Source organism: Mugil cephalus, chromosome 2 (assembly GCF_022458985.1).
Source record: "Mugil cephalus isolate CIBA_MC_2020 chromosome 2, CIBA_Mcephalus_1.1, whole genome shotgun sequence".
Lineage (NCBI taxonomy): Eukaryota > Metazoa > Chordata > Actinopteri > Mugiliformes > Mugilidae > Mugil > Mugil cephalus.
Window position 1 is genome coordinate 21669586 of NC_061771.1, and position 22968 is coordinate 21692553.

At 44.1% G+C, this 22968-nt stretch overlaps 1 protein-coding gene across 1 annotated transcript in view; it reads right to left on the bottom strand.

Annotated features, from left to right (window-relative positions):
* Nucleotides 1-22968, bottom strand: part of LOC125003451 (collagen alpha-1(XI) chain-like) — a 39495-nt gene that overhangs the window by 2349 nt on the left and 14178 nt on the right. Inside the window, exons 6-58 of the mRNA XM_047577406.1 lie at nt 22432-22554; nt 21302-21415; nt 21058-21186; nt 20883-20930; nt 19774-19815; nt 19522-19584; nt 19352-19426; nt 18834-18917; nt 18654-18710; nt 18305-18358; nt 18079-18132; nt 17853-17906; nt 17716-17769; nt 17577-17630; nt 17435-17479; nt 16110-16163; nt 14162-14206; nt 14021-14074; nt 13177-13221; nt 12907-13035; nt 12781-12822; nt 12646-12699; nt 11480-11524; nt 10908-10961; nt 10521-10574; nt 10237-10290; nt 10027-10134; nt 9849-9938; nt 9715-9768; nt 9413-9520; nt 9062-9169; nt 8912-8965; nt 8764-8817; nt 7641-7748; nt 7470-7523; nt 7324-7377; nt 7187-7240; nt 7038-7091; nt 6818-6925; nt 5433-5486; nt 4906-4959; nt 4736-4789; nt 4455-4508; nt 4263-4370; nt 4111-4164; nt 2662-2715; nt 2471-2578; nt 2091-2144; nt 1979-2014; nt 1844-1897; nt 1389-1722; nt 1063-1175; nt 893-961 (exon numbers count right to left, since the gene is read on the bottom strand). Coding sequence (XP_047433362.1) covers nt 893-961; nt 1063-1175; nt 1389-1722; nt 1844-1897; nt 1979-2014; nt 2091-2144; nt 2471-2578; nt 2662-2715; nt 4111-4164; nt 4263-4370; nt 4455-4508; nt 4736-4789; nt 4906-4959; nt 5433-5486; nt 6818-6925; nt 7038-7091; nt 7187-7240; nt 7324-7377; nt 7470-7523; nt 7641-7748; nt 8764-8817; nt 8912-8965; nt 9062-9169; nt 9413-9520; nt 9715-9768; nt 9849-9938; nt 10027-10134; nt 10237-10290; nt 10521-10574; nt 10908-10961; nt 11480-11524; nt 12646-12699; nt 12781-12822; nt 12907-13035; nt 13177-13221; nt 14021-14074; nt 14162-14206; nt 16110-16163; nt 17435-17479; nt 17577-17630; nt 17716-17769; nt 17853-17906; nt 18079-18132; nt 18305-18358; nt 18654-18710; nt 18834-18917; nt 19352-19426; nt 19522-19584; nt 19774-19815; nt 20883-20930; nt 21058-21186; nt 21302-21415; nt 22432-22554 — 3888 coding nt within the window. The remainder of the gene's footprint in view (nt 1-892; nt 962-1062; nt 1176-1388; nt 1723-1843; nt 1898-1978; nt 2015-2090; nt 2145-2470; nt 2579-2661; nt 2716-4110; nt 4165-4262; nt 4371-4454; nt 4509-4735; nt 4790-4905; nt 4960-5432; nt 5487-6817; nt 6926-7037; nt 7092-7186; nt 7241-7323; nt 7378-7469; nt 7524-7640; nt 7749-8763; nt 8818-8911; nt 8966-9061; nt 9170-9412; nt 9521-9714; nt 9769-9848; nt 9939-10026; nt 10135-10236; nt 10291-10520; nt 10575-10907; nt 10962-11479; nt 11525-12645; nt 12700-12780; nt 12823-12906; nt 13036-13176; nt 13222-14020; nt 14075-14161; nt 14207-16109; nt 16164-17434; nt 17480-17576; nt 17631-17715; nt 17770-17852; nt 17907-18078; nt 18133-18304; nt 18359-18653; nt 18711-18833; nt 18918-19351; nt 19427-19521; nt 19585-19773; nt 19816-20882; nt 20931-21057; nt 21187-21301; nt 21416-22431; nt 22555-22968) is intronic.

A 22968-nucleotide genomic window follows, 5' to 3' on the forward strand; every position in this document is an offset into this window, starting at 1 on the left:
GCATTCCTCTTGCATCTCGTGGAGTGACGACAAGTCACGTTTTCAGCAGCTCACGTGTAAAACCACGCAGCGACACAAACATAAACAACAATGGAGGGAGGAGAGATGAGCGGCCACTATTTTGAGTTTGTCGGCCAAAGACAGTAACATTAAGGTTTGCTGTCCACTATGTGCTGGCAACAAAGTCGCTGTGGAGTAGTGGTCAGAGGCGCAGCTTGGGGGCCGAAGGGTCACAGGTTTGTTTCCCCAATTTAAAAAAAACAACAACTTTGGCCTTCGGTGCAGAACCAGTAAGTTGGGCAGAGTTGAAGAAGTTGGTTGGGAAGTATATTGTAAAGGAAGTAACTTTTAATCTACCTTAGTTACTTTTAAAATCAAATAATCATAAAGTAACTTTTTAAAGGAGCAATCAGTAATCGGATTACTTTTTCAAGGCGGCAACGCTGATTGTTTTTTAGTTGCTCCTATTCTATTATCGTTGGTAAACTGGCCTCCTACCTTTTCATAAAGCCAACTTTGTGCATGTGTAACCTTTGCAGACAAAGCAGGGATATAAACATCCAGTAGAGAATGAGCTGAAGCTTGATAATCCACAATAAAACTGTAGAGCAGCTCCTGGTGTGCTCGTCTCTGAAATAACTGCATTGTTGCCAAAGTCTAAACTCAGTGAGACACACTGCCAACTGCTGAAAACGCTGCTTTGAAAGCTCGATCAAATGAAGAGTGCTTTTTTTTTGTTTGTTTTTTTCAAAGCTGATGAATGTTAGTCATTGGCATTTCACTAAATATGTCCCATATTTTCAGCAATGCACAGTTGTGGTTAAATTATTTCACGTTTGAAGACCTTTCTCACAAAGAGCTGTATTATAATATGATAACGATCGCACTATACCTGCTTTCCTTTCCTGAATTGACTGTACCAGGTGCCGGACTTTTCCCCTTTCCAGGCTGCTAGTTTTACCTGATGACAACAAAATGATCAGCTCTTCGTACCAAAAAACAGATGACGACCAACTTCTAGTGCTCTACTTGAGCGGTTGATCACACGCTTTCTGTACTGACCGACTGGAACTTCTTGTCAGGATACAGACACGTCTCTCCTTGCGCAGTGAAGTTGCAGAACACCTTGAAGGAGTCTCTATGGCAACCCTGGTTGGGATCTATCCAGTACTCACCTGTGTAAAGAGACAAAGCGAGAGCACCTCAGGAGGTCGGGTAAATTCGAGGCGAAGGCCGCTCTCAACAACAGAGCAGAATCAGGCGATATTAAACGGAAGAGTGAATACAAAGAGAGCCAGGAAGACAAGGGTCGGGAGAAAATGAGTCTTGATATGCGGGCGGACAGCTGCGATAAACAGATGGCCAAGAAAACCGAACTGATAAAGTACCATTAGGGAGCTCCGGGTGGAGGAGCCAGAGCTCTTTGCAGGTGCGGGCGGGGCTGTGATAGGTCCCTTGTGGGTTGCGCAGACCCTCCACCTCCACTTTCATAGAGGACAAAGACGCAAACACTTCCTCCATGCCCTGGCCCTCCTTCTCCTTCATCGAACCGCCTTGCGCCGCCTGGTCCCGCTGCATCCACTCCTCCTCTCGTCCATCTGTCGCCTCCTCCGCCTCCTCCTCCTCCTCATCGTTTTCGAGTGTGGCACCGTCCACTAAATTGTTGGTTCTCCTCCTCCTTAACCGCTCCGACAGAGGGACCATCCCAGCTGCTGGCAGGCCCTGCCAAGACGAGGGGAGACGAGAGGAGGGGAGAGTTTATCAGATCAAACGGGTGAAAAAGCGAGAACAGGGGGAATGGAAAGATGAATGCAAACACAAAATAGCTGTAAGCAGAACTCACCGGGGGTCCTGGAGGTCCCGCAGGACCCAGGTCTCCTCTGGGACCGATCGGACCCTAAATAAACACGGCAAAATCATCAGTTTCAGGTAGGACAGTTATTAGGAGCCAGTGTAATATCGCCTGAATCAAAGTTACCTGGTTTCCTTTCGAGCCCTTTAGACCAACAGCACCCTAAGAAAGAGAGACACAGACATGATGAGCAGTGTTTAACTAACAGTTGTGTATTTGTTGTTGTGTATATACTCACTGAGAGGCCCGTGGGGCCTGGGGGACCGGGGGGACCTGGTGGGCCGACGGGACCCTGACGATAAGCACAAAAGATGTCAATTTCCCGGAGGTCACTACTATAATTTGGGCATTTATTTGTTGCAATGACACATTTACATTGTATGTGTATATATTAAAAACATACCCTCAAAACCACAGAATTGAACAAACTGTAAATTTTGCATAATTTAAATAGAACTAAAATGACATATTGGATGATTTTGCAATTTTATTTTGTGTTTTATATGGTGCATCATGTTATTATCACAAACCAATGGACGGCTCTGGACAGTTTGTCTTTTACCGACTGTACGTCGAGGCTTGTGTATGTACACGTGTGTCTCTGAATGTTTTTAGTACCTCATCTCCTTTTGGACCCAGCACTCCCTGGTTTCCTGGCAGTCCTCTGTCGCCCTTCTCCCCCAGATCTCCTGGAGGCCCGATAAGACCGATTAAGCCGCCGTGACCCTGCGCAGATGTCAGGGAAGAGGTTAAAGACGAAAGTCACAGCCGGGGTCGGTTGGAAACATCTGTGTGCAGCACGCGCAAACCTTGTCTCCCTTCCTTCCGGGGTCTCCCTTCAGTCCCGGCAAACCCGGCGGACCCTGAGGAAATGAAGTTATGGTGAGGTCAGACACATGAGCCGTGCATGAGACGAGGAGGGTCATCAAAAAAAAAAGGGCATCTCACTTTTCTCTTAAAGGTATAGTCTTGGCAAACAGTTAGCTTAGCCTAGCATAATGAGTTGAAACACTGCAAAACATTCAGTGTGAAGCATTGGCTCTTCAAAAGAAGTGAAGAAAGGTCCTGTGACGTCACCCATCAGTTTACAGACTACCGCTCTGAAGCCTCGCCGCCTTGTTTTTCGGAGCTACAAGTGGAGAGGAGAGTGGAGCTGAAGAGATCTGACTCAGAACCCAAACGCTCTGTCTGCCCGTAGTGTGTTTCAATCACACAATGAATCATACCCTGCTTTATCATCTACTGTACTCTCAATGGGACCAGAATTTACAATTTGAGCCACACGCTGTTACAAAGAAGCCTGGAAACTAAATCTAGAGAGCAGCAGGGTCATTTTCTCACTTCTCAATACGACTTGTTTTCGCCTCCAGTGGCGTCGCCCACTTCTGACCTTCCAGTTTTCAGTCTGTGGTCAAAAGGTGAATAAATTTGTGAGTAAATATAACTAATTACCATTTGTTGAGGGGAAAACTATTTGAATTTGTATTTGGAATAAAATAATTAGCCATTATAATAATTATGGATGTATATGAAGTATTGGTTGATGTTTTGCTTTAAATGCAGCTAATAAAGGTGATTATAGGTTGACTCGAGGGGCAGAACATGACTCTGATGATGATTTAGTGCTTGTGGGAGACAATAGGTGACTGTGGATCAGTAGGTAGAGTAGGTTAGTGAATCCCCAGAATGTGCCACATGTCTCAAGTGTCCTTGAGTAAAACACAGAACCTCTGTGACTGTAAAGAGCTTTGAGTACCAATAGGTAGAAAACCACTATGTAAAAGCATTACTATTTACCTTTTACCATTACCAATAGACAGTAATTTGAATTACCAAGCTAACTAATGCTAACTAAGACAAATGCTAACATGAGAGAACCTGACTGCAGACATTATTTGCTGCTTCCACACAAAAAATCTACTCAACAAAACTAGTGATGCTGTTAAACTGTGTTTCGTCCAGTCAGAGCATCTTCTGTTGCAGAGTCAAGACTCCTGAACGTTACTCAATCCGTGCACGCACACAAATATTCACTGTAGTCACATGATGAAAAGCAGCTTTTTGATAGGATGTTTTTCTTCTTCTCAAATACAAATAATTTGAAAACTACTTATGCCTTTACAAATACCGTATTCAGGTTCGGCTTCACCCCTAATAAACATGTAAGAATACCATAGATGTTTTCATTTAACACCTTTTTAAAGAAAGCAAATGAACATATTTCAGAAAAAGCAATTTCTGGTAACGTGTCATCTTACCATGGGACCCGGGGGTCCTGACTGGCCTGGTGGTCCATTTAAACCCTGCTCACCCTGATGGAAAGACACAGAAACAGACATTTTTGAGACATTATCTTTTTTTTTTTTCCCTCCACTCTTTCACTCTTTTTGCTTTTGTTAAAAGAACTTACTGCAGGGCCAGGAATCCCTCTCAGACCCTGGGGACCAGGCTTCCCAGGATGCCCCTGGGCTCCGACGGGGCCCGTCTTCCCAATGGGACCTTCTAATCCGGGAGCACCCTGAGGTGAAGCGAGAGCAGGTCGACCTTCAGACGCCGCTAGCATTCACAAGTTATAATCCAAAGACTCGTTTCTAACTCTCACCTTCACTCCTTTAAGGCCTGCTTTTCCTTCCTTCCCAGGTTTCCCCAAGTGGCCCTGAAGAGCAACATTTTTTAAAACATCTTAGCCTGAATCTGTCACACAGGCGCACTCATGCAAACACAAACAAACACACACACAAGTACTGTGAGTAAGCGTTTAGAGAGCGCATCAACATCAATCTAACAGGGGAGGAAGCCTTAATCTCCTACTTAAGCAAACCGGATATAGAAAATGAAGATTAGGAGTGCATGTCACAAACACAAAGACGAAAACAAACAAACCCTTCGTCCAGGAGCTCCAGGTGGTCCGGGCTCCCCTGGTGCTCCTGGTGGCCCCTAATAAATTTAAAGAAAACAGGTTTCATGGACAGTTATCGTGTTGTTTGACAAGAGACGCTTTCAATTTTGCGAATTAAAAACTTTTAAAGGATGCCAGACTGTGTGAAGCTCACCGGTGTTCCAGGGTCTCCGATGTCTCCTTTAGTTCCCGGGAGGCCATCCACACCCTGATGAGGACAGAAACATGGAGGGCCCGTTTAGAAAACAAGAACAAACAGGACATCACATTTTGAAAACAGGATGTCTTCTTAGATGAGACCATAAAATCCTTGGTCATTGGATGTAATTTAGTTATTCCATTCTTTACTGAAAGGCTCATTTAAGGTGCTGTGGGACTAGACACCGTAATGTATGTATGTAGCCTACGCCTTTGCATGACATTTATACTTGTGCACTCGTCAGTTTGGCTCTTTCTGTAAAAACACCACCCAAACTCTAGTCGGCGCTGTGGTTTTAATCACTTTGTATTTCTGTGATAAACTGATGTTGATCTGTATTTTACATTTATTTATGTGACATATTGTCTGTGAAGCACTTTTGGTGCGAATGCTCTTTTCTTTTAAGGTGCCGTGTAAATGAACTAAACTTAAAAGAAAAAAAGAAGTGGAGATGAAGAAGAAAACAAAGAGCAGACGCTCACATTGGGTCCAGCCTCCCCCTGCTGTCCGAGGTCACCAGTCACTCCTATAGGACCCTGTGGAGAGAGCGAAGGAGGGGGCGTGAGCTGGCACAACATTATATCTCATGGAGTAGATGTTTGAATCCTATATTTTCCTGAGCAATAACTACAGAAGCAACGAAGCTGAGACAGTCTGGTTGGTAAAAATCATCGATAATAAAGCCTACATGCTAATTAACACGCATGAAGATCACGCAACCACACAATACCTCTAGATAATATTCAGGTATCTTCCAACTAGGGATGTCCCGAAGAAGTTTTTTCACCAATCTTTTATCGTTTGGTATCAGCTGATCCGAGTCACCATCTGATATTAAATGATCAAAATTTCCTAACCTGGGCATTCGTAATGAGTTCTCTACTACAGAAATGGACTGGTCATCCAACGCCATAAACACTGTAACCCTCTCTGTTTTCTCTTCTTTTAAATGCAGAGTTCACAATCAGAATCAGAATCAAACTCAGAGTTTTGTTTTGTAAGTATGTGTGTACATACAAGGAATTTGCCTTGGTGTTTTGTATAATAAAATAACATTGTAAACAGACAAATATATGTAATGTTCAGTATGTAAGTTCAATGTTTGTGATTGTTTCTGTGGAGCTTATCTACTTTGCATGTTTCATTTGCTTTTTTTTATTTTGGTGGCCAATCAAGGTGGTTGTAGTGAATGACGATCTCTTCTGTTCATCCTGTCAAACATGATTTCTATACTTCTGTCTGACTGACCAAAGCACTGTTTAGTCACATGATATCAGGTCTTCTTCTCCTTGTACTTTGAAGCGCTAGCCAACAACTCTAACAGGCTGGACTATCAGTCTGATCATTCTCTAGACACCAACTGGGACATCCCTACGTCCAACACAATCTTTCTTTCTGTTTTGTTTTGATCATTTAATGTCCATCTCTCACAGACATTAACTGTTATCCTTATTTATACTGATATCAACATGAAAAAGCAATGTACAATTTAATATTTAAATGTTTGAAATTAGCCTCTTGAGACCTGGCGTCCTCATACGGGAACATTACATTTTAGGTGTGTTGTAGCTCATTCTGCTTCATTTAGACCTGTTGTCTGCCAAGTACTGACAGCGAAGGGTCAGTGCACTTGTTTATTTATTCCTAACATTTTCTAGTTTGATGTGCCATGCGAATTTAACAAATTCATTCATCGTGTCCAAGATGATGCTTATTTTTTATACCTAAAGATCTCAATCTTATATTAAATAAATTGATATGCATTTCAAACAAATACTTGGGTCTCAAGAGGTTAAAGGCAAATGCATTAGAATTTAAAAGTCGAGTGGGACATTTTCTGAGTTTAGTAAAGAAGTCAGTCTCTCACAGCGTTGCCCTTGGCTCCGTCCTCTCCTGTGGTGCCCCTGGCTCCTGGAGGACCAGCGGCTCCTGAAGGGCCGGTGTCTCCCTTCTCCCCCTGGTCTCCTTTGTCTCCCTAAAGTATCGACGGGGCACAGTCGGCGATTATGACGGGCTTGGGGGCGGCGAGAACAGCAAGAGAGGCTTAAAAGTGAGTAACAATGAAGACAAAGAGCAAGCGGACTCACTATCCTTCCTGGAATACCGACTGCTCCGGGGTCACCCGCCTCGCCATCCTCCCCCTGAGAGAGAAGGAAAACGCTGTGTCAGAAATACACGAAGACATCATTTGGGAAGCGTGTTATTATCTAAAAGGTGTAATTATCTGTTTCTTTACCTTCTCGCCAACAACACCTGGCTGTCCTACCATTCCCGGCCGACCGTTGGGCCCCTGTGAGATCGAGTTATTAACTTCAGAATTAAAAACAAGCGCTTGACTAAACTGGGATCCGTAAATACGTCTCTGAGACTTACCTGTCCCCCAACAGGTCCTTGAGAACCAGTCGGGCCCTGTTGCCCGGGGGGACCCTGAAAACACACAACGAGGGAGTTGTATGGCATTGGGTTGTGCGGAAAATGCTGTGTGGCACTACTGATCTTCAAACAGGATATGAACTCACCATAAGGCCCACGTGTCCACTCTCGCCCTTCTCTCCTGGCAGGCCGGGCATGCCCTTGGAGAAGACGTTCAGGATTAGAGGATTAGAGGGTAGAATTCAGTGTTCCCTGCATCTCTTCAGAGGACATCACTTCAAAGCTGTGCACACTGGAAAAAAAAATACAAATCTCACCTGTAATCCTATTGGTCCTTTTGAGCCCTTGAAGCCGCGGAGTCCCTCGTCTCCTTTTGGGCCGTACATGCCCTGCTGGCCCCGGGGTCCCAGCAGTCCATCTAAACCCTGATACGCAGATGAGAGTCAGCGGTGAGCGTCTGCATGACTTTGAAGTGACGAAAGGACTTAAAGAACTTTTTTTTTGGGTCGACCAGGGTTGGAAAATGAACGTGATGTATTTGCATTCTGGCCAAGAGTTACATGAGAAGACGAAGACGTGACCTCCACTAATCTCCCTTCATCTACATGTTCCAAACTCAGTATTATTACTTTTCATTTTAACACAATCTAACCATTTTCACATTAGCAATACATCCCATTTCTAACAGCTGACTGTTGATACCCAATATTTCTTTCTTTTTTTATTGTAATGTATGCAGTTTAATGTCTCATTTTACTCTGAAATGAAAGCATAGACCAAAAAAACAACTAAAGTTTAAAAAAAAAAGTCATCGATTGAAACTGAGTGAATACACTCGTGATATTCTTTCTTTCTAAAATATTTTTCAGAGAGTTTATCCCATTTTGTGTGGTACTTGTAGGGTGCTTTGCTTTCACTCTTCTGTCCATGTTTTCAAGGTTTCCGTCTTGTTTTTATCCTGAGTTCTGGTTTAGCTTGGACTAAAGTTTCTGGTCATTATCTCGCTGTAGGATGAAGCCCTGACCAACTATACCAGAGGATACTGTGTGCTGTTCTAAAAATTTTGACTTGTAGTGTACCTTTAACTAGTTATCATGTCTCATGGCACTTTTATTTTTATTTTTTTAAAGAAATTTTAGATTTTTTTCCTATTGACTTTGCATGTATCCGCTAAGTAAGTACCTCCAATTAACACTTAGAGTATCTTGCTTTTAAAATCTGTACAGAGCAAGAATGTTAACATGAAGTTGTACCCTGGCTACAGCCTCACATTTACAGACTCCAAACAACAACAACACCACAAACACCTCTGACTGGATTTGAACTGACTTCAGCTTTTGGGATTCACAAACCCTTCGTCATATTTGTGCTTGAAGATATTTTGTGCTTCAAGAAACCGAACAAATGTAAAGAGATCACAAAGAAAAGAAGCCTCCTCACCGGAAGTCCTGGCTGACCAACGGGCCCCTGAATTCCTGTGGGTCCTGGAGGCCCCTGTGGGGAAAGAGACAAAATTGGGACATGCTCAGCATTTCTCCCGTTGTGGAGTGCAGTCCATGATGATGTCGTTTTCTAGGTCCACACTCACTGATTCCCCTTTGTCTCCTTTGCTGCCTTTCTGCCCCGGTCCTCCCTGCTCTCCCTGTGGACGCACACACACAGAGGACACAGCTTATTATAACAGTACAAACACATACTTGCATACATTCTCCCAGACTCGTGGACACTAAATGTTTACCTTATCCCCATCATCTCCTGGATGTCCTGCCGGGCCAACAGCTCCGACCATCCCTACAGGTCCCTGATCCCCGTCTTTACCCGCTGGTCCAATCGGTCCCTTGTCTCCCTGGGACAGAAACGCTCACATTTAATGTGTGTTATGCTGCACATAAAGTATAAAGTCACACACGAGACAACTGATCCAAACTAAGACGGGTGACTTTCCTTCTAGACACATTGTTTCTGATTGTTTATATGTGCTAATGTGCTAATAGCATGTAGCATCACTGAAAACAAATTAAGGGGCTTAATGGAGAAACATAATAAAAGAAGTACAGAAACATATAAAAAAAATTCTAGATGTAATTACAGGTTCCCCCTTCTCTCCCATTGGTCCAGGTCCTCCGATCGGTCCGGCCCGACCCGGCTGTCCAATAGCACCGGCGGATCCTGGAGGCCCCCTCTCACCCGTCGACCCCTACAGACAGGAAACAAAGCAAGTTGGTCCTTGAACATTTTAATAAATAGAGGGTCAAAATATGGATGCACGGCAAATTGTTGCTTTTCTGTGGTCTTATTGGGCTTGTTAACATGTAAAAGAAATAGAGCACTTAAAAAGTTTTAAAACCCTCATATGGACAGTAGAAAGAACAGGTACGTATTATCACTCACTATGGCTCCCGGAGTCCCACTGGGTCCTGATCCTCCTTTCAAACCAGGTGGTCCCTGAAAACATCACAAGTTATTATTACGTCATGGCTTAAACTATATATAATACAGTTATGAAACTCCCGTGTGAGTGTTACCATAATCCCAGGAGCTCCCCTGCTCCCTCTGAATCCTTTCAGTCCTGTAGGCCCATTCTTCCCAGACGTCCCTGGTAGACCCGGATCCCCCTTAAAGGCAAGAACACAACATAGTACAATGGAAACGCAGACAATACTAACACAAATACTAATCACTGCTTTGAGCGTGTGGACCAACCTTTCCACCTTCCTTCCCAGCAGATCCGGGTAAACCGTGCTCTCCAGGCACACCTGGGGCTCCTGGGTGACCTCTGTCTCCCGTTGGGCCTGGTTCTCCCGATTTGCCCTGAAACACGCATTAGGAGTGAGTGGATTGCATCCAAAAAAAAAAAAATCAAGAACAAGGTAGAAGAGTTACACCATTACAGATTCACATGGAGGTGCCCACCTGAGGCCCCACAACACCTGAGGGTCCTGGAGGTCCCGTCTTCCCTTGGAATCCCTGTGATCACAGAAAAGATGGGTACAAAACATACTCTGGTGTGAGGGAAACGTCATCTAAAAATGTGTTTTGGAATTTTGAGAGTGAGGACATTTTCACCCATGTTTACGGGTGAGGACTTGGCTTAAGGGTGAAAGTTAGAATAAGGTTAAGGTCGGGGTCGGGGTTAGCCTCTCTATCCGTACAAACTGGTTTCGTGATGACCGGTAACCTCTCTTGACTTCACTCACCGGCTCTCCTCTTTGACCTGGGTGACCTGGAAGTCCGTCCTTTCCACCTGGACCCTAAAACACAGGCACAAACGAGTTTCTCAAGACCAAGGTCAGAAATCAAGCAGCTCAACTTCAGTTTATAGCATTTCACACGCTTCTCCTGCAAGTGCACGGCTTTTCCTTTGTAATGTATTCAATTATTTATAACGCTGAGGCATGACATAAATTTCTTGAGCATGCACTACTCATGCGGTTAACAAAGGACATTATCCCCCAGTTCTCCTGCTCCAAGTCTGTGCTCTGAGTTCGGACCATTACATGCTTTGCAAATACACCGGCCACTTTGTCCCAATGAGTTTGTAAAAAGCTCAAACGAAATTAAATGTCCGTGCTATTTTCACTCACACTTGATCCTTTAGGTCCTGGCTCTCCGTTCCTCCCTTGTGGCCCTTGAGGTCCCTAAACCATCACCAGGACACAAACAGGTGTTGAATCTTTTTGTTATAAATCAATTAATATTATGTACACTACAGGCCATAAGTTGATATGATTGATTGATATGAACCATTTTCCTCAATCTACCTGTAGGTGTACATTAATGTTACCAGACTGCTGCTGAATAAATGTCAGTAAAAGAAAAGAATGGCTCAGTTTTAGGGTTGAGGAGATTTGCAAGAGTCACAACTCCAGTGCAAAAGTAAAAACACAAATCACAGTTTGCATTATTCACCTTGGCTTTTGAGAGTCTGCATACAAACATCCCTCGTATATGTCACGCTGTTGTTAAAGCCAGAGGAGGTTACTTTGAAGAAAGCTAAGCAACTCAAATACCTGATAATTATAATAAAAATGTCTCTGATAAGTTGATCTTTACATAATAATCATGGTTATTTTGATGCAAAGTAAACCAATGAAACTATGATTTGATCTTGATTCCCAACTTTTGGTCTGTATATATACATTAGTGTTTTCCTTACCCTCTCTCCAGGTGATCCTGGGGGACCATCATGTCCAGATGCACCCTATGGAAATATAAAGGTTATAAAGAGTATGCAGGCAGTGATGGATACGACGTTAAGAACAAAGTGCAGCGTCACTGTGTGAAGAGATCATCTGACTTTTCACCTGTTCCCTGTAGCCTAGCCCTGGCCCTCAGCGCTGCCAAGAACACATGAACGGACTCAGGTCGAGGCCATGAACTGTGATGACTGATAAACGTGATGCCAAGAAGCGCGTCAAGTCATCAATCCACATGTATAGCATATGTCACTAAATGAGCACCTTTTGTAGGACTTGCTGTTTACTCTACCTCACAGACGACACATTCATACAGCTTGGTAACCACATACTGTGTCCCAAGGTCGTTGGGTCCCTCCTCTTCACACGATCCACTCATGCTATGCTATGTTCCCACCACCATCATCATCGACAGATCCCTACCCCCCAGTCAAAGCCAGCGCATCTGTCAGCAGCTCTCATTGCCCCTGATCTCAAGTCAATACCAGAACCAAATCCCCTGTCTCACATCCACGCCCCGTACAACGCATCATACAAGAGCTCCTCTAACTTTAAAGCCTCACAATCTGGCCCATTACTCCGCACCACCCCACCCACCTCCCGACTGGTGCACACTTATCTGTCAGCACCGATTTCGGAAGAAGAGTCAACCCTTCATATTTGACCTTGCTCTGACCTCACTACCTCCTCTCTTTTTTGTTTCTGTTACCAACAATTAGTCGTTAAATGACACCACGAAAATCTTGTCAAATTTGTGGCTGAATTCAAACAAAATAGTGCTTTTTTTTAAAAGAATTACAAGTAAAAGTGCAATTTAGGTTACAGAACGGACAGGCAGGATGTTTTAACTCTACAATTCTACAAGAAAACCCCAGAGTTACAGCAACTAGCAGCAGAACTTCAACTCTTTACCTCTATTCAACTGTGTTCAGGGATCCGAACTTCAAACGGCGTAAGTGAAACAACTTTTGTTAAAACACTAACAAGGCTTGAGACATACTCACAATTGACCCCTCTGCCTCGCCTCCCTGGTCAGCCTGCAGGACCTCAATCGGCACAAAAGCAGGATATTAAAGGAAAGAAGTCAGATTTCCTGAGGTATTAAGATTTTTAAACCCAGACTCACTTTCTTCCCTTTCTCTCCCGCAGTTCCCACCGCACCAGGAAAACCGTCAGACCCCTGAAGAATAAGGAAGGCACAGACACTGAACTTCGTGAACTAATTAACAACTACTTCATCAATCTCTTTTGTTTTTCCCACCTTGCCTTGCCGACCTGATTCCGTAACCCGAACTCCATTCCCCTAAACAGAAACAAGACACACTTAATATTTGCAAATGTTTCACCAAAACATGACTTAATGGTGGTATATTTTATCGCTGTGTACCTTCCCGAAGTACCAGCAGCCCGGTTCCGAACCCACTACTTTGGGCCCTCGTCGCTCTACCTCGGCCCCTGACTCCATTGTCTCCCAAATCCCCCTTTGCTCCTTCTCTCTTGCCCTGGAACATCTCTCCTGCAGATAAAACAAGCGGAGTACAAGAAACAATCTCTGGACAGTGTGCATATCTATCAGTGAGGGTAATGGGAGAAAGCAAAAATATCTGATTTTTTATATCAGAATGTGGGCTGACTGTACTCCTTTTTTTTTTTTTACCTTCTCTCCTTTGCTTCCCTTTAATCCCCTGATTCCATCTGCACCCTGTTAATACAAGAAAGCAGAAAACATCACATAACACAGACTGTCACTGTCTGTTCTCGACTTCAGCAACGGAAGTTATTAACAATTTAATATCTATTACAAATTTGATATATCTGCGTTTCATGTCGTGATCTGATCTTGAACACATTATGACACTGCCACCCGTGCCTGCTAGGACCACGTCCACAAACAGATATTTTCAAAGTCAGTTTCTATTAACTTCGTTGTCCGGACTCAACCTCCCTGTCACTCCCGCAGGACCCAAAAGCCATGCACACACAATATGATTTCAGTTGCAACAATAAGGAATCCACGCACTCAATTCAAACCGTGTAAACAACTACTCAGTCATCTCTTTTCCTGTGTACCTTCCCTTTCCACGTGGCCCTGTGACAAGATGGTATTGTATATCCCTGGTAGGTAGTGGTTGTCATGTAAGTTAGCTTAAAGAAGAATTATATATGTCAAATAGATTCCTCAGAAATGCAGAAGTACAAGTATGTGTGTACTCACTGGAGGCCCATCGTTGCCAGGTAAGCCCTGCATCCCTTTCTTCCCTTGAGGCCCCTGTGGGACAAAGATCAGTCGATCAGTCCAGTCCTCCTCTCCCCAAAGTAAACATATTATATACTATATTTACACAAACAACCTGCCCTCACCTCTCCTCCCTGGCAGCCCTCTAACCCCTGGACTGGAAAACCTGCAGGAGGAACAATAAGAGCGTTGGAATTTTTATGAGCATGTGACAACAAAATGAATCTTTTGTTATCGGTTGACGTGTCCTTTTTTCGCCTCGTACCAGGATGCCAGGGTTGCCTTGTTGCCCGGGTGCTCCAGTGTCTCCTGGTGGTCCCTGTTAAAGAGAAAAAAAAAAGAAGCGACGTCACAGGTGCAGCTGTGATATGCAGCTCTAGCATCGGCTACTTTTCATCATACTCACGATGTTTCCCTTTGAACCTTGGACGCCGTCAATTCCTCGAATGCCCTGTGATTAGAGAAGGTCACCGGTTAATGAAAGAGGCTCGTTTCTCTGCGCTTTTGAGTGTATTTATGCGATCCACACTCTTAAACATTAACCATTTATGGGGCAAGGAACCATATATGGTAACTTCAGCACACGTTTTAAACGGTGTCCGTGGTTCTCTCAGTGAGCTTTAGAAGCATGTGGTTTTCAGCCACAAGAAGATAAGGAATATCTCAGTCAATCAGAGCCTATGTGGTCTGTCATGTCAACTCTGAGCCAAACTGTTTTATTAGGAAGTGGCCTAATGTTGTCTAATGTGATAATGTTGAAAAGTGCCTGGATAAGCACTTATGTTCTAATGGTCTAAACACATGTTTACAGTTGTTTACCACTTAAGGGCAAGAAACCATGTGTGTTAAATGAACTCATCTTGATTTTCACCTTGAAAATGCAAAAAAAAAAAAGAATAATTTCACAAAACAGTTTTTCCAACTACCTCAATGAGCCCCCTATAGGATGTGCCCTAGACAGAATAGGATAGTTCATTTTACATTACATTTTTGAAAAAATACTTCTTTTCATGTCTGAACGATGCTGGATATATTTAAGGTCCCATATTATACCATTTTTAAATAAACTAATTTAAATTTCACATGATACCAGGCTGCGTATTTCAAGGTACATGCAGGAATCTGGAAGTTAATTTCAATACCTTCTTAGGACTTTCTCAATATTTTTTAAAACCTCACTGCCACTTCGTATTGTAACCATTTACATCAGTGACATGTTTAACTTAACTGTTATCGACCACTATCATACTGCAGAATTCAAACAGGCTGAATAACTCTTCTTTTTAACTAACAAAAATCCACTGACTTTTTCAAATGTTTCTTAGATTACTAAACTGCAAAATTAACTAAAAACACCTCAAAGTTAAGACTTGTTAATACTCTTTCAAGGTATTAATTGCCCCAAATGAATGATCAACAGATTAATAGTTCATTCAAGACCGCGACAAACCAGCTGTCCATTCTGCTGTACTTGTTTATTTTAATACATTTTAGCTTTAAATGCAAATGAGCTGCTGTTGTCATCCACACTCCTTTCTGGAAGAGGGCTGCACCTTTCCTGTTCTCTCACGAAAAAAATAAAACCCTTCAATGAGTTTTTGATTGATGGAGACAGTAAAGAAAAGGGTGGCTGCTATTTTCTCACATCAGTCTCCAGTCACACTGGCTGAGAGTCACACTGGAGACTGAGGACAAAGCTTTAAAAATAGTGTATTTTTGCACGATATGTCCCCTTTAATTGTATTGATGAATTCCTAAAAAATATTGTACCAAAAAAAGTTCACTGTCGAACACTCTAAATAGAAAGTTCCTGATACTTTCTGAGCGGATCGAGCCCTTTGAGATAACAACTAAAACTAAAAACCATTATCCACACCATTGAGTTGGATAGGATATACCACCTCCTTGCTCGGGGCCTTTAATGCTCAATTAACCAACATCAACCATAAAAAATGTAATTTAAACAAAGGGGCGTCATTGCGTTATCAGATGCCGACAAGCACAAACCGGCGCTGCTGCAAATGCAAATAAATACAACACTAAAAAGAGAGAGAAAGTGCTCCAGGTGTTTGGAAGTGTTTTTGCGTTATCTGGCAAGCAAACACTTCTCAGGCGAGATACGAACTACATGACATCATGTTAACAAATGGAGAACTGCTGTAAGACTGAGATACGATCGTGTGGGATCATATTATCTGATAAGCTGCAGCTACAGCTGGATTCATGTTGCCTGGGAGAAGAGCAGCAGGAGGATCATACATATCTAATGTTGTTTACTGTCGGCAGGAGTAGGGGTTAACATGTGTGCGGCTATGAATGTTTCATGCGTGAAGAAGGGTAGAGGTCACACTCACTGGCTGGCCTGGAGGACCAGCACGACCCCTGGGACCATTGAGACCTCTGGACCCCTGGAACACACAGTTACACACAGTATAATCAGATGGAAAACGCACACATTTGGGTGAGTCTGACGAGAGATTCTGTGCATTTCTTGAACGTTTTGGCTTCGAGTTTCAGCCCCGTCAAGCATTTAGTGAGGATTAAGGCTCATTGTGGGGTTACGGTTGTAATTATTCAAGTTTAAGTTAGGGGCTAAGGTGTAGGTCTTCAACATGGGGTCTGCCATCCTCACGGGGTCTGCGGAGGTACTGCAGGGGAGGGCGTCGCAAAATCTTTGGTTGATTAGACATTTTTTATATATTTTTTTTTTTATTTCCCCCTACAAATTTAAATTTCTTTAAATACACATAAAATAACGAACATATTTTAGTAAAGAGATAAGGAATGGCCTAATATCGAATGCAAAGGATAATAATATAGAACACATATAGTAGGTAGGGGGTCCCTACTTAATCTCTCCATCAGTTTGGGGTCCTAGGCCTGAAAAACATTGGTATCTATAGTGTCAATAAGAAACCTTATATATGTAGAATATAGTGCCTTGGTTTTTACTTGTATGTGACACAGTACCAACCACAACTAAACTGTGAGTTCGCCTGACGACAGATTTAAATAGGACTTATTAGTTCGTTAATAATGGAGGTTTTCTGATAAGAATCTGAAGTGTTAATCAGAGTTCAGAGATCTCTCTTTCACAGCCACTGAAGACAACTAATTAAACGGAACTAATTTAAGCGAAGCTCATTCTCTTTCCAGCTTCACTCCCACAGCGAATACAGGACTTTGTTCATACGGCGCTCAGCCAAACTTCACCATTATTCTTCCTATATATATATATATACGGACTATATCACTCGTCTTCAGCGGGGGATAGGGGGTCACAAAATCTTTGGTTAATAAGACACTTTTATATATTTCTTTTTTAATTGCCCCCACGAATTTGAATTTCTTTAAATACACATTAACATGAATCTGACATATTTTATTAAAGGAATTTAATATAGAACACATATGTTGTTGAAGACCCCTCGACTAAATTTACTCCTATTTCTATCTGCTTTACATTTTTACATATTATGCAATTTATTTCATTATTATTATTATTACTACAACTACAACTATTTTTCTTTTACTAGTCGTCTTCACGAGTGCTTTCTTTTATAATTGAGCTACGGCGACGAAGCAACTCCCCATGTAGATGAATAAAGTCTATGTTTAAGTCTAACATGACAAAGAAAGATAAGCGCTTCTTATTAATGTCACTGTATGAAACACTCACAGCATCACCTGGTTGTCCCCTGGGCCCAGGCGGCCCCTCAGACCCCTGTAAAAAAAAAACAAAAAAAAACAAACGTGAAAACCAACATCCAGAAACACCTACATAAACGCGCACACCTACACATCCCACCACATCCACTCACCTTTTCTCCCGGCTCTCCGGTGTGACCTGCAGGGCCCGGCTTGCCTCTGTCGCCCTGGGAAATAACACATTTGAAGATGACAGACTATATTATTAATGATCCACTTAACAACGCTCGCTCAATCAGGCCGAGTACTGACTTTATGTCCTTTGTTTCCAGGGAGACCGGGCAGGCCGTCGAAGCCCCTATCCCCCTGAGAGAAACATTAAAAGCAGGGAAATGTGAGGTCACATTTTAACGGCGACGGAGACAAATGCGACGATCGCGTCTGCTCACCTTTGCTCCAGTCTCTCCTATCGCGCCGCGGCCTCCATCTGCACCGGCTCGACCCTAATAAAGACGCACACAAGACACAAAGACAGGCGCGCTTGTAGATTCCTCACCGACACATTTCATGGTCGCCGTAAAAAAAAGTGAGGAAGTAATGACAGGTGCAATAATTATAAATAACGCTATTTATTTAGAAAAGATTTTCACTAAGGCTGTGGTAAAAACCTCTCACCCGTTTCCCAATTCGTCCGTTCTGACCTGGAATACCTGGAAGTCCTGGGGGGCCCTGGGGAGAACAGGTGAGAGTGAAAGGAAAGAAAAGAAGAAGAAGAAGAAAAAAAATTCATGAAATGCAGCCGAAGGTAAACCGTGTTGAAAGAGACGAGCTGCGTCTCCAGAGGGAATACGCTTGTTATCCACAGGAATGGACGTCGCCATGACAACTAGCCCCAACTTACCGACGGGCCCGACTCGCCGCTGGTCCCCTTCAGACCCGAGGGACCCGGAGCACCCTGAGAAAATCAATTTTGAGAGGAGCATTTCATCACACTTATATATCATATCATTTATTTATTTATTTATTTAACAGCAGCAGCAACCCAGATTGCAAACTGATTAGAAAAATGTGCGAGTGGGTCTTCTGCAGATATTATAAGATGTGTATTTAAAATATAGTTTGTGGTACAGAAATACACAACCGGAACTAAATAAGCATCAGTCAGTGTGGCACAAAGAAAATACTTGTACGTATGCTCACATGTGTTTTAACATATACAAATAATAAAAAAAAAAAAAATAATGACTCACCAGGGGTCCAGGTCTTCCCCTGAGGCCGAGCGGCCCCGGAGGTCCCTTCATAGCCAGCTTGAAGAGAAGGAAGAGGCGGAGGAGTAAGATTTATATTACTAATGTTCAATGTGCAACTGTAACTCAGTCGGTTGTGCGTGTGTTTGAGATGCAGAAGTGATATTTCACATGCTTGTGTACCTTGGTCTGCTGCAGGATGGCCTGAGCCTGAGCCTCCTGCGCCGAAACCACTGCACCTGTCTTTGGGTGGCCGCCTGACTGGAACTGCACACACACACAAAAACGCCACAAGCTCTTAAAGCAAACTCAACACTCCACCTAGTGGCCGTTACACTGCACTGCAGGTCAGGGTTTAATCAAGCAGGAGACGAGTAAAGGAAAGAAAATTAACAAAAAAAGAGAGAAATATCGGATGGTGAATGAGGTCAAAAACATCTATTTTCACCAGATATCGACTAAACTGATTCACCAGACTACAGCTGACAGGCATCACACGTAAACTGCACGACAGCGTTTAGTTTCCAACGTTTCAAAGACGAACTGGCTAATTAGCCGGTCCACTTCTCCGCGATGACATTCAAATACTCCCATTTGCCCCGGGGCTTTGTTAACTGTTAACAAGACCAAATAACTGCCACGGCAACATCACTGCGGTGAGTGTGAGGCCTCGGGGGTAAACAGCTTTATCCTCGTGTTACCGGTATGAGCATGATGTTTCCCGGGGGACCTGGTATGCCGTCAGCACCGCTGAGGCCCGGCCGTCCTGGAGGACCCTGGGAAGAGAAGAGACGCGGAGACGGTTACGAGGCGGCGCCGAAGTACGCTTTTGGTTCAGTCACTCGCACAGCGTACGGAGGCGAGCCCTCACCAGCTCCCCGGGGTCTCCTCGAGGTCCCACTGGTCCTGTGATACCAGGAGGCCCTTGCTCTCCCTGTAAACACACACACAGATAAAAGGTCAGTCAGCTCAGAAACATGGTCCACTTTCATTGCACTTGCTCTCGTGTCTGCACTCCCCTCATGCAAAACAGGCCTGTTTGGGTTTTTTTTGTGTCTGTTTCTTAACCGAATACTATAAATAATAAAATTAAATTACACGTTGTGCAGTTAAATCCACTAACCTCAGGTCCTGGAGGTCCGTACGGTCCAGTAATCTGTGTTCCCTGCAAAGGAAACCACACAAAAACCTTTAAATATAAGAAAGAACGGTAACACGCAGGGTCAAAACAAAGTATTAATGAATTAACACTGGGTTGGTGATGCCTACTCTGTGGCTCACTGGATTTGTTTTATTGTTTTGACAGGGACAGCGCACATTAATGAACGTCTACTAACACAAAAACATGACACAGAGCAGGACAGTAGATCACAATAAGACCACAACATGAGAGAGTTCGCTACTTAGAAGTTAAAAGGCAGTCAGTGGTTACAAGATTGGTTTCATCCTTTGCTTGAGGTGTGTTTTGTAGCGATGTGGGACACTGCCTCATGGAGAGATGAAGTCTGCTCCAGATCTCACCGGCCTTTACAGAAACAGCATTTTGTCCAAAGGCGTTTTTTTTTTTTTTTGTTTGTTTTTTTTCCATGCAGGGCCTCACAGTTCCCTCTATTGTTTACAGAGTATTGGATTTAAGTAAAGATAGAAGTGGATTCAGTCGTGTTGTGTCTGCTGAGAGCAGCAGGGCAACCAGAAATATACGGTGCCTCCAGTGTGACACTGAGAAAGACTTTTATATCATTAACTACCCTGAGAAACAAGCATTCTGTTGAAATGTGAGTTAAAGTCTAGGCCAGTCAGTGTGTTTCTGTGTGTTGCAGTAATGCAACAGGTTTCACGTCAACCAGCAGCTACTACTTCATCGCTGCTGCAGAGGAGAGTGACTCCAGCAACCGCAGCAGATTTTCGAAAAGAAACGTTCACGTGGGTTAGTTATCTATCCGGCTACGGTGCTCGTATTCTTTTCATACAACTCCCTCTGAACACAAGGCCGGGACTTTCCATAGCTAGCAGGCATATGACACAGCACATGTGTTAACAGTGTTGGTGTAATTATCCAGATGCCAGGAAGCAGAGACAAAAGTTCCGCACTTTACTTTTAAGAAATTCAGCTAAACATGATGCAGTTTTATCTAATGGGATAAACAAATGCTGTCAACTTTGCCGGCAATTAATTCTCGATGGGTCCTTCGAGGATCTTCGGAGGTGTGTGTGCGCTCTCTTCTTTCTTACCGCTCCCAAAAGGCCCGGCTCTCCTTTCTGTCCTTTCTCTGGCAGATCCTGACGAGGGAACAAAGCAGAAAGACGTGAGCAGCGTTAACGTACGCGACTGAGAGACAGAGAAGATGAGCTTCCTCTCATCTTCTGGTATTTTAAGCAGCGATGGATAAAAATCTTGCTGAGGCACCTGCGTGTTGAGGGAGAACTCGCGCTCCCTCTCGGCCGGCCCGTAGCGCTCGTCGTATTCCTCCTCGTACTCGTACTCGTTCCCGTGGTCGTAGCCCGTGCCGTTGTCGTAGTCCTCGTACTCCACAATCTGTCCGCGAGAACACAGACGACTGGTGAAAGGACAGAACGGGACACGCGGGTAAACGGCGTCCGCCCCCCCCCCCCCCCCCCCCCCCCCCCCACCACCGCTCGCCCGGCCTCACCTCGTACTCGGTGACATTGGAGCCCGCGGCCACGGTGGAGACGTCTTCGTAGAGGTCACTGTAGTCGAACTCCTCAAACTCCTCCGCCACGTGTTTCTTAGGCGTTCTCTCCACCTGATGAAAAGCCGAAAAAGGAAGATTTTCTGAGTTGGACCCGTGTGCAAACTATAAACTATAAAGAACTGCAATATCAGGCGCAGACGCTCCATCAGGCCAGACAAAACCCTTCATCACAGCCCCAGTTCCATTCATTTTTTTTTTTTTTTTTGTCAGTGCCGGTATAAAACAGGAACCTTTTCTGTGTTTTAGCTGTGAGCCAGGTGATAAATCAAGCAGCAGCAGCAGCAGCAGTAGAGGAGAAAGAGGATTTGAAACATTTCCCAGAAGTGTGAAGCACTGGCACACAAAACCTGGCACGGTGCGGCGAACTGCGGAGCGGCCATGTTTTACTTCAAGAGCGATGGAGACGGAGAGTTCAGTGGATGCTAGCAGTTTTTTTTTTTTTATGAGAATGAGCCGACCACACAGCTTTCAATCTATCAAACCATAGTGTCACTACAGACGCCGATCAGCCACAACATTGTGACCACTGATGGGAGAAGGGAACATTGAGCGTAATTGACCATCTTATGACAATTCAATGTTCCGCTCGGAAACTTTTTGAATCTGGAATTCGTGTGGATGTTACTTGGACATGTAGCACCCGCCTGGATCAAACAACCCCCCCCCACCCCCACCCTCAGAAGACCCATGTCCATCCTCTGATGAGTCACAACTGCTTTGGAGGCACAAGGGAGACCTACACAATAGTAGGAAGGTGGTCATAATGTTATGCCTGAACGGTGTGTATGGCTATCATAAACACAGCCTTCATCTTTTCGTCAGATCTGCTCCGTAATTACCTGTAATCTGTTCCTCTGGCTTACGTCCTTGGGGGACCCTTCACTTTTTCAAACGGCGGTGAGGATTTACAGCGCTCAGCACCTGAGACGCCTTAACAGTGTGTTATGTGAGGAATGGGTGCGAGACGCCCACGGTCTTTACCAGGATTTAATTGCGCAACCGGTTCAGCTTTCTCTCTCTCTGCCTTGCCTCTTGATTGGCTGTCAGAAGGGGGGGGGGGGGCTTACCTCCTCGTCCTCTGTTAATATGCTGTCGTAGGGTAACGCCGCGCCGCAGTCCGGGATGTAGTCCTGACAGTACGTCTCGGCCGCTCGGGGGTCGTCGATGATCAGCAGCTGCTGGATGTCCCCCTGGATCGCAGCGCAAAACGTTAATCGTGAGGAATGCGCATGAAGTCACGCAAACGGATTAGTGATGTCAACACTGCGCAGCGTGTCGCTGATTTAAGGACGACGCATGTCCGTGTCCTTCTGTCATGTCTCTATCTCTGACTGTAAGTGTTTTATTTAGCCAGATCAAAGTGACTCAACGGGTTGTGTCTCTTTTTTTTATTTTACTGCTGTTAATCGTCTCCAGAGCTTCAGTCTCAAGTGGCGCCAGCACAAACTCACACACAAGAGGGGGAGTCCAAGTCAAACAGGGGCTGGGAGTTGAGCAGATGCACCGGCAGACAATACACAGGAAACCAAAAAGGTTACACTTCACCTCATGATGCAGAAAAGGTGGCCTACGAAGATTTCTGTGTTAATATCGGCAAAAACTAT